A 12,256-nucleotide genomic window follows, 5' to 3' on the forward strand; every position below is an offset into this window, starting at 1 on the left:
GAAGTGTATAACATCAAAAAAGGTCATGCGTAAATCATTACAAGAGTACATCAGTTAATTTACAATTATGGAGAAACACAAATATCAGTAGATTTCTTGAATTTCGAAAAAAAATATCAGTTGATCTACTGAAATTTCAGTAGACATGGCAACACTGGATCAACCATAGAATATTATTTCAAAATTTGATAACGTAACATTTTTTTTATGGCTGTTAAATGATAATTTTTTAAACCAATGAAACTTATATACATTCAATTAGCTCATATAACCCAAAAATATTTAAAAGGTATTCAACAATAATTGGTGTTATACATATTATTTAAATCATTATCAACCAGGATCAATCCACTGCTGGATAAAGGCCTCCCTAGCCTGATTCTATTCCTTTCTGTCATTTGAATTCCTGTATTTATCAAAATCGGTGATATTATATTTATCCTCATATTCATATCGTCATCATAATCATCGACCTGAACCAATCCACTGCTGGATAAAGGCCTCCCTACCCTGATTCTACTCCTTTCTGTCATTTGGATTTGAATTGCTGTATTTATCAAAATCGGTGATATTATATTTATATACATATTCGTATCGTTATCATCATCATCATCAACTAGGATCAATCCACTGCTGGATGAAGGGTTCCGCAACCTGATTCTACTACTAGCAGTTAAACAAATTTGTGATACTATACCTATTTATATCATCCTTATCAACATCGACCTGAACCAATCCACTGCTGGATAAAGGCCTCCCTAGCCTGATTCTATTCCTTTCTGTCATTTGAATTCCTGTATTTATCAAAATCGGTGATATTATATTTATCCTCATATTCATATCGTCATCATAATCATCGACCTGAACCAATCCACTGCTGGATAAAGGCCTCCCTACCCTGATTCTACTCCTTTCTGTCATTTGAATTGCTGTATTTATCAAAATCGGTGATATTATATTTATATACATATTCGTATCGTTATCATCATCATCATCAACTAGGATCAATCCACTGCTGGATGAAGGGTTCCGCAACCTGATTCTACTACTAGCAGTTAAACAAATTTGTGATACTATACCTATTTATATCATCCTTATCAACATCGACCTGAACCAATCCACTGCTGGATAAAGGCCTCCCTAGCCTGATTCTATTCCTTTCTGTCATTTGAATTCCTGTATTTATCAAAATCGGTGATATTATATTTATCCTCATATTCATATCGTCATCATAATCATCGACCTGAACCAATCCACTGCTGGATAAAGGCCTCCCTACCCTGATTCTACTCCTTTCTGTCATTTGAATTGCTGTATTTATCAAAATCGGTGATATTATATTTATATACATATTCGTATCGTTATCATCATCATCATCAACTAGGATCAATCCACTGCTGGATGAAGGGTTCCGCAACCTGATTCTACTACTAGCAGTTAAACAAATTTGTGATACTATACCTATTTATATCATCCTTATCAACATCGACCTGAACCAATCCACTGCTGGATTAAGGCCTCCCTAGCCTGATTCTATACTTTTCTGCATTTTAATTACTGTATTTATCAAAATCGGTGATATTATATTTATCTACATATTCATATTGTCATTATCATCATCGACCTGAACCAATCCACTGCTGGATAAAGCCCTCCCTAGCCTGATTCTACTCCTTTCTGTCTTTTGAATTGCTGTATTTATCAAAATCGGTGATATTATATTTATCTACATATTAATATCGTCATCATCACCATCGACCTGATCCAATCCACTGCTGGATAAAGGCCTCCCTACCCATATTCTACTCCTTTCTGTCATTTGAATTGCTGTATTTATCAAAATTGGTGATATTATATTTATCTACATACTCATATCGTTATCATCATCATCATCAACTAGGATCAATCCACTGCTGGATGAAGGATTCCGCAACCTCATTCTACTATTATTAGCGAAATGTCAAACTGTCTGACGTGAATAAAAAACCCATCCCGAAGAGAAAACTATGGCGCCATCTATGCATACTTATCAATTATATTAAAATCCAACACCGCCAAGACTGGCGAGAGCCAGCTGGCTCAGCTAGTACATTATAAATAACTTAAATATGGTGATTCAAAGACAGTGACGTCCCTAGACAAAATGCCGCCCCTAGACAGCGCCAAAATGCCGCCTCATTTTTTTTTATACAGTATTTTTTATCATCCTTTCATTACTCCAATATCTAAGAAATGTGTTGTATGGATACATTACTAACAAAATATAATATACCACTAAAACATACAAAATTAACTTTCGATATAAAAAGCGAATAAATATAATATAATTAAGTTAGACACTTACACACATCATTACATATTTCTGACGCTTTTGGTTTTACCATATAGCAATACACATATTTATTATTTTCACATCAATTACTTATATTGTTTTACCTATTAATTATTATTGCGCAACATGTAAACAAAATAATTTTCCCTAGTATTTATTTAATATACACCTACTTTTAATTATAAATACACTATTAATACAATTAATAGTCTCAACACTCAACTATTAAAATAAAAAACTTTCATTGTCTTTTTCACAGTAACTATGTCATCCAAATCTAAAAAATCTTTAAATGCCATCTCTGCTTTAATAGACAATATTGCGAGTACCTACACGGTTTCAGATAAGCACATTAAAAAATACACCTGACAATTAATTGTTAAAACTTTTATGTTAATTAATATATTTTTTTACCAACCACTAACTGATTTTTTTAGTGGAAAGATATTTTCGTTATTACTAAGTTTATGTAGCTATTTTTATATACTATTCCAAAATTTGGTTTAACGTTTCACCTCGATTTGCCGCCCTTCGAGTAACGGCCGCCTCCAAGCGACGGTCAATCTGCCTACCCCCACGGGACGCTACTGTTTAAAGAACACTTCTGTAAAATATCTCAAATGTGAGTTAGAATAGTTCTGCATTCACCGTTACGGTCTGAGCGGCGGGGTTCAAGGGGCGGCAAAATACATTAATTTAAAAATTACGTAAATCTGAAAAGGCGACAATGTTCCAAATTTTATTTAAAATGCTAATATAATAAATTTATAAAAAACTCTTAGGTACCTACTTGAAGCTCCGGCTAGACGCTCATACTTTACCACAAGCTTACCTGCGCAAACCGGTTTGTATCGGGAAGCCCGTGTGTATGGACAGGAAAACTGTAGCTCGCGCAAACCGAAAAGCGTTGTAAAAGTGCACAAACTATACCACGCAGGCAAGTCTATGCCGTCTAGGAAAACTACCATGTCCAATCTCGGGATTTCGATATCACAATATCGGACAGGATCCTGAGATTGAAAAACCTAATAAGTATCTACTAGCCTTAAAGCAGTGGATATAGAATTTTACGGTTTTTTTTCACCATAAAATTTCATTTTCTTTTTACTATTAATTATTTATTTAAATTTTTAATTAAATATGAGAGTTGTGGGTGCAATGGCTCCATTTTGTAGCATCATTTGAAGAAGATCAAGTTAAAATAATTACAAGATAAAAAGAACTTTTTATATACAACGTTTTTAAATTTTCTGTTGAATCATATAAGCTTGACTTGACTAGCTTAAACGATCAAAAAAATTTGTACTTGATAGAAATAATACTGAAATGTCATATTGATTTCCATAGTAACGCACATGTATATTAACCCAATGCTTACGGGCCCTTTTAATTAATTTTGTAATTAACGTGTTAATTTGCATTTGAAAACCAATAATTAGCAAAAACACAATTTTGTGCGGCCCGTAAGCATTGGGTTAATATTAATAATTTAGTTGCTAGGAACCACTTAGCAACCAATAATAGTTTTACTTTTTACGGATTTCTTCCGAAATAACTTTCATACAAAACAGAATTAACTGAAAATGAAATCAATTCTACTTAAACATGGCTAACAGTATTAAAAAAATGCATTGACATCGTGTTCTGATATATTCTAAAAGTTTCAAATGTCTAGCTAGTCGGGAAGTTAGTTAAAAATCGATTGCAAGATTTGTACCGGATAAACAACCACCGGACAAATAAGAATACGAGCTAAGAAAAACGTAAACGAGAAAAACGAAAATTATAATAGTACTTATTATATTTATTGATATTGAAATTCAAATCAAAATCTATTAAATTTGGTAGTATGAATGGACAGTTGAAAAATCTCATGATAATAATGTGTATTTTTAAGTATTCCTGCTTAAATTATTATTTTAATATATTAAAAAGCCCACTCTGGACAGGAGTGCAGAATCAAAAGTAACGCGACACTCAAACATTTAATTGACCAGTGAACTGTCATCAGATTATACAAATCACAAATACAGCAAAGTTCGGGTAGTGTAAAAAGAATGCCAGATAATTGAACACCTAAAATAATGATAACGTAACCTCATAAAATAACAGGAGAAGAACAAAATCAAGACACTCAGCAATGAGAACTTAAAGAGTGGTGTAGATGGTGTAAATAATATAGTGTTGGATCGCTGTTATTAAAGATGCTAATACCCTACTCCCCTCCTTCTAAAGCACAAAATATTTAAATGGATACATTGATTAAATGGAAAAATTCGTAACAGCAATGACGACAATTATTGATAGACAAAAAAACCAAAGCGATGGGTTGCTAAAGATTGATACATTTTCCCACAATCACTTTGGAATTGAGCTGACTAATCACATCCCTCGCATTTTTGCGCTCAGTTTTCTAGTTCTTGGTTGTTTCCAAGTTAAAAATAATAGTGGCATAATTTTCTTTATCCACATGACTCAAAACTACTGTATATTATAATATATAACATAATCATAATAATAATGGTCGCAGCCATGACCTATTTTGGGTGAAAGCTGTTTCCTCATGTCAACGAGGGCTGTGCCGCTGGTCAATGCACTTCCTAGAGATGTAGACATTTTTAGCGATGCATTATGTATTTTGTTTTTGAAATTTTATTTTATTGTTTAACATGTATTTTTTTTAATTATCGTTTTTTTTTATTTTATTTCTTTTCTATAAAATTATTTATTGCTTTGTTTTTTTTCTCTAGTTGTACTTTACTTGTACTTTTTATTCTAAATGTCATGTTGTGAACGTCTTGAATTCATAATTTAATCATGTGCTCAATGTGTCTTTTTTTTATATAAATAATATTGATGGAAAGTGTCCGGAAAAGTGCTGCGTGTAACAAACACCACCGAAAATAATGTATGACAAGAAAAGAAGAAGAGTTCTGATTTGCATCAAAATATCAGTAACAGTGTGGCTTATTATACGTTGTGGATGAAACATCATCAAACCATGTCCGTCATTTCACACCACATACAGCACTTTGATTTGCCAGTCACAATGATAATAGGAGTTGCACTATTTGTTCATATTATTAATAAAAACTGCCAAATAATCTGGGATATTGTATTTATTCATTATAAAATCTTTCATAAAATGTATAAAAACCATCTTAGTAATAAAATAATTACATTCAACATAGCGTACCCTTCTTAGATTATAAACAACATTGCTTTTCAAATTCAAAACAGGCAAATCGATCACATAGCTTCTTATATTGTGCGTAAAAATTTACAAAACCTAAAATAAACGCAATTATAATTAATTTAGATGTACCTAAGTGTCGAGCCACACCGGGCGACTCTGGTCGCGAGACCAGTCGCGCAACTGGTATCTTCGGGCGATTTACTCGGGCGACTTGCCGGCGACCAGAGAGGCAGCCAATAATAATAATAATGAATGTACACGCAAGTATGCAAAAATATGTTCTATCCGCGGCGTGGCTGCCGGCGACTGGTCGCCCAGTATGGCAGCGCTCAATACATAGTGATATGCTTTCATACATCGCTACCGATCGCCCGACCAGAGAGACCGGGAGACCAGACCGAGCGCACGAACGAGATTTTACTGGTCGCCCGACTTTATTGCTTGCGCGCCTACTGGGCGATCAGGTGTGGCATGCATCGGTCTGGTCTCGGCGACTGGTCTCGAGACCAGAGTCGCCCGGTGTGGCTAGACTCTTATTCTACACAACTTTAATTAAAATAAAACAAACGGTACATATTCATCCTTCAATATCTTTTCTTTGTATTATTCATTAGTATGAAACATTAAGAAATTAGAATCAAAATCTGTAAGTAGCGTCTTTAAAGGTGTATTCATCATTAATGATATTATAATATTCAACCTTTGAAAATAAGCTCATTATAGAAAACGTGTACAAAAATTAAAATTTCAAAAAAAAATATAGTGGAACCCCGATTTTATATACTTCCCATGTAAATTCATATTTTCTCACTTTTTGCATGTATTTTCTGCAGTCCCGTTACATTTAATTATCGGTTTTATGTTTTTCTTTTCCGCAATAAAGTTACAGTTGAAAAATTCAAAATTCAATGAAATGCACAGCAATCATTGAAATTAATTCAGGATGCAGGGGTGCGTTTCTTTTTATAGTTATGTCTGCAGTGTCCATGGCCAAGGTTACAACAACGTAATTCGTGGGTGATTTTTTATTTTAACCGATTGGGGATGTTTATTGTTTGTTATTCTGTATTTCGGCTTGAATTTTACAGTCAGTTGTTGCTGACATTTTTATATATTTTATGCGTGTTAAATTTGTTTTGTTTACACATTCAAATATCTCAGCAAATAAAAACAATCAGTTCAAGAGAAAATGACCATTTTCAAAAGGCAAAAGAACACATTGACATAATAAGCACCAAACAAATTTGTATAAATTTTTTAATAAAAAATCATTTACATTTTACCACTATTTACAATATTTTTGTCGGTCCCTTCGAAAACGTAAAATCGAGGCTCACTAATAGATAATATTAATGCTTATAATTATTAATAAGTATGTGTAGTATATAATATAATATATTCCCATAATTTTATCTCTACTATGGGTGCATACAATCTAATCAATATTAGAAAATTGATGCAAACATTGGTATAGTCAATATTGATAACTTCATTGAAGTGGAAACCTCTGTTGACAGTTATCTATACATATCAGGTCACATAAGGTCACTAAATAAAACAAATATAAAATTGTATAAACGTTAGCTCGTTGAATGATTCCTTGCTCGTATTTCGAAAGATTATATTATATTATTAATAATTATTATAAATTTTGATATGTTTTCGTTAACAATATTTAGTATAATCTAATCTATTTTAATGTAATAATTGTTATATTATTAAATTTGTAATAACATACATGTATATTGTGTAAATTACATGAACGAGGTATTTTTTTAATTCTTAATTTAGTTGCTTTTGGTTACGACTAGGTAAAGTTAATATACACAATAGCCAAATTGGCTTCAATTAGCAATCAACTAAGACTAGAATAAACCGTTATTGATTAAAACTTCAGATAAAAAAAGTACGATATTATAATATTATTAGCCTACTATTGTGTTTTATCCGTTATCTTCGTCAAGTTTGTAATTCAAATTGTAAAATTAAATCACTTTAGGCCTTGTATTCACCAGATTGCTGCAACCATCTGCGCGACAGCTGAGCATTATATTTATAAGCAGTGCGAATGCAAAGTAACCGTTGAAGCCACACCACACTATAATTGTAAAGTAGTCGAGAGTTGCTGTAACTGACTACGGCAACCTGATAAATTAATAAATACAGGCCCTAAGTAAACTAAATTAATAAACTGCTTTTTTATTCAACGAACAATTCACAAGATTTTAGAATGTTACATTCTTTTATTGAACATACATAATTTGATACCTTGATTTAAGTGACAAAAGTCGATTGCCAAAAATTAACGCAGTATGTCGAGCACTTCAAGATGTAAAAACTACTAGTTATTTTATCATGATTAGATAGGACGCATATGGCTCAATTGGTAAAGCACATTGACGCGAATACAGTGGATGCAGGTTCGAGTCTGAGGTGTTTTCAAATTATGTATGCATGTGTATTATTTTGGTTGATGAAAAATTAACCTCCGCAGACAATTGAATACAGATGATAAAACCTGTTGATTATTTTTCACTTTATTATTGCTACATTATTAAGGAATGGATAAAAAGAAAAATACACCAGTATAACTCTTCCAATTTGTTGTAAACGTTTGAATCTTTATTATTAAACGTAATTTTTCGTACATACCTATTGTTTTGTAATGTCATATTGATTGTAATTTTATCGATATTGCGATGAGTGAAAGGTAATAGTTTTTAAATAAGTTTGTGAATTTGTCTGCGTGATCAATTGTACGGATAGGTTTTTTTGTGTGGCTTTGCCCTCACTCACTGTAGCCACTACGAGAGAGAGAGTAGGTATTATATTCTTCATAAAAATATTTTCTATACGTACATATAATATTATAAATAAAAAGTGATTCAATAATATAATATTTAAATAGAGGTACGGAAAAATTAATTGTAGTGGGGGATAAATAGGAATAAGAGAAAAATGGTGACGTAATAGACGATTGACAATTTTTTTAAACAATTTTGAAAATCTAAAAATATTTTGAATCCTTTCTAAGCAACATCAATGATAGCAGTCACCTTTACCCTCCTCAGTATGATCAATATTTTTTTAATAATACAATTATTTAAAAGTATGGGTAATATCTAAATTCTTGTTTAAATAAAATTTAGTAAAGTGCATATCAAATTTCCTTGATAATGAGCTGTGTAAAAGAGTTTATGTTAGAAGTATGATAGAACACAATAGATCAACAAAGATGGTTTGTTATTTTTCTCATTTACACTGTTTTAAAAACATTAGTAAGGTACTAAAACAGATATTTTGTAAAGTTAGACTACGTAACGGTGTCATGGAAGGCCTGTAATTGGCGACAAACCGACTGTCTTGACTATATGTCTCATGGGGATCTAGGACAACTGGGCGCCACGCAATCAAATGAAATTCGAAAATAAACGTTTGTGAATTATAGTAGGTAATAGGTAATAATATTTAAATTATTATATTATATTTAATATTGGTGAGAATATAAATTTGCACAAGTAAATAATGTTTTAATTATGTTTCAGTTCCAAGAGTTCTTTTATTTTTATGTAAAGCCTCAGGCATAATAATTCTCAATCCGCAATAAATAACATTATGTTAAGAAGAGCAAGATGAATTAAAACTACTAAGTAGTAGATATAAACTGATATGACCTTGTCTACTTTCTACAAAATCGTAACGAACGTATGTTTACTTCATTCGATAGTGCGGCGCCCAGTTGTCCCATTCCGGTCTCGTGGTGGCCAGACTGTCCACTGAATAGCATACATAGTCAAAAAATAAAGATATTTCAAAACATAATAGTTATTTTTCACACCATTCATAATGGAATATCATGTCAATTGAGTAAAAATATATCTTCTTTATTGATACCATACCTAATAAATATATCAAATACTATGACAATTGTTTTTTAAAAATCTTCTAAATTATTTTCAGATCCTTAATCTGGAAGTAACTAACTATAATAAAAATATCAATAAAGGAACACAGCATTTTTCACTGGGATTTACAAGCACACAACCATCGATGTTATTCATATTAATAAAAAAAACTATTCTTGAATCATACATATTTAATCTTCTTTTTTATCACAAGCCGTCTTTACAAGAGTGGGCACTGTTGTAGTCGAGGTGTCATATGACTCTTCTTTCTTCTTCTTCAAGTATCTGCCGCCAGTGAATCCTAAGGCGGAACCGCTGAGCAGCGCCAGACCTCCGACCTTAAGGCCGGCGATGAGGCCGACGGGCCCCGCCACACAGCATCCGATGACAGCTCCGGCAATAGGGTACCACACCACTCGGTGTCTCTCAGTCTTGGCCAAGATATTAGTACCTTGCTCAACGTTTACAGCGGTCGTCTCAACGTTGTCTTCAACCACGTCAACATGTTCTTTCTGTGTTTCTATTAACTCTTGAAACTTGACAAACAATTCGTGCAACTCTTGTACTTCATCCTGTAGTGCTTCGTAACTTCTAAGGTAAGATTCCTTTTGCGCGAGTTGTTCTTGAGTTACAAAGTCACTGTCTGATTGTAATTTTAGTGATTGCTGGCTGCCAAATTGCGTGGTGTGAGTTTTTCGGTGCTCCGAATCTTGATCTTGTGATAATGATGGTGCGGTCGATGAGTAGCCACTCGATATGCTTGGTGAGAGCGTATTTTCTGAGCAATTTGGCATATCTGCAATTATAAAAATAATGATACCACATAATATGTGTATATTATACAGTCGAACTTGGTTATTGCGAGAAAGATGGGACCGACTGAATTTGCTCATTATAAGCATTACTCGTTACATCGTTAAATAACATTTTTCACGCCACGTTCTATTTAAGCATAGAATTTCCGTGATCGGAATAACCAAGTACATACTTTACAAAACATTGCCTGAACCATAAAAATAAATACAGTCTTTATATGCAAATTTGTTCTCAATGAGATTTTATGGCTATTAGCCGTGTACTGACTGAGCGAGCAGCCTCGCGAGGCTGCCTCGGGCATTTGATTCGCAAAAATCGATGCGCGAGGCAGCCGCGCACAGCACCTTTGAGCATCGATAAACCGACAATGATTGGATCGGTCGCAACAACACTCGGGCAAGACGGCGCGTGCGTTTGCCTCGGGCGAGTCGCGATTTGACTGACTGAGCATTTTGCCTCGCAAGGCTTTTACGTATATTATCTATGGTGATGCTGCCTCGCAACCACGCGAGGCTGCTCTCTCAGTCAGTACGCACCTATCGGGATTTGTAAGATCCTTGAAAAGTATGAAGGTGTCAGCCAGGTAGAAGGGTTTACCCAAATTTTACAAAAAAACCCAAATATCATTCCATTGAAAAAATTAAAAACACAACATGCGAATTTTATCCATGTGGTAAGTTTTAAACCCGTGACCTATCTAGCGTTTCTCCACAACGAGCAGTGTAAATTTAAAAAAGGTAGTAAAACAACAATAACAATTCCATACCAATGTATTCTTGAATAGCTCTCATTGTAATTTTTCTAGATTTTTCCGTCATCTTGTCAAATTTTTGAATGTCTTTCTCTAGTACCTGCTGCCTGAGGACTTCCATTTCTTCCAAGAGATGTTTCAGTTGAATTATTATTCTCGTTGCATTTATCTGTTCATTTCTGATTCGCTCCAAATCGCCTGTACCTTGAAACTGTCAAAGAAAGTTTTATAATTACCTATTTAGTATGTGACAACAGGGGTCCTCAAATTATGGGGCACTTTCGAAATAGGACCCGTTTTTCATCAAAACGCTTTTAAATATAATTACAACATTGGGAGAAAAAATAGTGTCTAAAAATATATATTATTTTTATACCTATGCATATTACATAATTTTGTGCAAATAACGGATCGGAGTGAACCGGATGCAAAACAACAAGACAGGAACACACGGATCATAAAATTCAAAAAACGACACACAACTTGAACTAGGTAGGTACTCAGCCGACAGTTAACCTCGAAGGATTTGTTAAAACCTTCGCAATTCGAACATCATACTTCAAATTAACCCAATGAAGAATTCATTTATTTTTGTAATGGAAATGTGATTTTGAACTACTTGTATTTTGTATTTTTTTTTCAATTTAAACTGATCCTAGATAAATTATATGGAAATAAATGATTAGTAAAATATGGTATTTCGCATTAAGGGACGCATCTATAGATAATAATGGTAAATATGCCGCATCTCAGCTGTAAAGCGAGATATTAATGAATACATAAATAAGATTCATACTTCATACGAGGTTGGGAGTGCATCTACGAAAACATTCAGTGTTTATTAATAATTTGTAATTAAATACAATGAAGTCGAAAATTCGTCGCAATTATATCACTGTATTCGTACATAATACACAATAATAATATGATACAAATAATATACGCCTTAGTGTAAAAATTATATAAAATATTACAGTGAAAGACAAAGACATGTTTTTACCTTCGTTATATTGGCCTTGTGTTTCTTCAACAGGTCTACATGGTGAGGTATTGCGATGTCGTTGAAATTATTCAGAGATATTTCAACCCTTCTTATCGAAAGTTTTCTTGTCGATTCCATTTTCAAACTATACAATATTATACCATACGCTGTGCGTTGTACCTAGTTCAGTTCTCTATTTTTAACTTCGTGACAGCAGCTGTCAAAACAAAAAGATGAAGGAATGTATGGCTTTAAATACACAGACAACTAGCCA

General features: G+C 33.1%; 1 protein-coding gene across 1 annotated transcript; it reads right to left on the reverse strand.

Moving 5' to 3' along the window:
- Window positions 1-9,095: 9,095 nt before the first annotated feature.
- Window positions 9,096-12,189, reverse strand: Syx17 (syntaxin 17). The gene is made up of 3 exons (XM_085953693.1): window positions 12,001-12,189; window positions 11,016-11,211; window positions 9,096-10,229 (listed from the first exon to the last, which is right to left on the reverse strand). Exons 1-3 carry the CDS (start codon window positions 12,118-12,120, stop codon window positions 9,625-9,627), a joined length of 921 nt encoding a protein of 306 aa, XP_085809819.1. The 5' UTR covers window positions 12,121-12,189; the 3' UTR covers window positions 9,096-9,624.
- Between the last annotated feature and the right edge of the window lie 67 nt (window positions 12,190-12,256).

Source organism: Rhyacophila brunnea, unplaced genomic scaffold (assembly GCF_057557595.1).
Source record: "Rhyacophila brunnea isolate RB1 unplaced genomic scaffold, BYU_Rbru_1.0 scaffold_4, whole genome shotgun sequence".
NCBI lineage: Eukaryota > Metazoa > Arthropoda > Insecta > Trichoptera > Rhyacophilidae > Rhyacophila > Rhyacophila brunnea.

Excerpts from the sequence above, each read along its gene's own strand:
- Syx17 (XM_085953693.1), bottom strand. The coding sequence starts at position 12,120 with ATGGAATCGACAAGAAAACTTTCGATAAGAAGGGTTGAAATATCTCTG. Across the intron at positions 11,212-12,000 it reads ACAAGGCCAATATAACGAAG|TTTCAAGGTACAGGCGATTT; the intron begins GTAAAAACATGT and ends TTTCTTTGACAG. Across the intron at positions 10,230-11,015 it reads AGCTATTCAAGAATACATTG|ATATGCCAAATTGCTCAGAA; the intron begins GTATGGAATTGT and ends TTATAATTGCAG.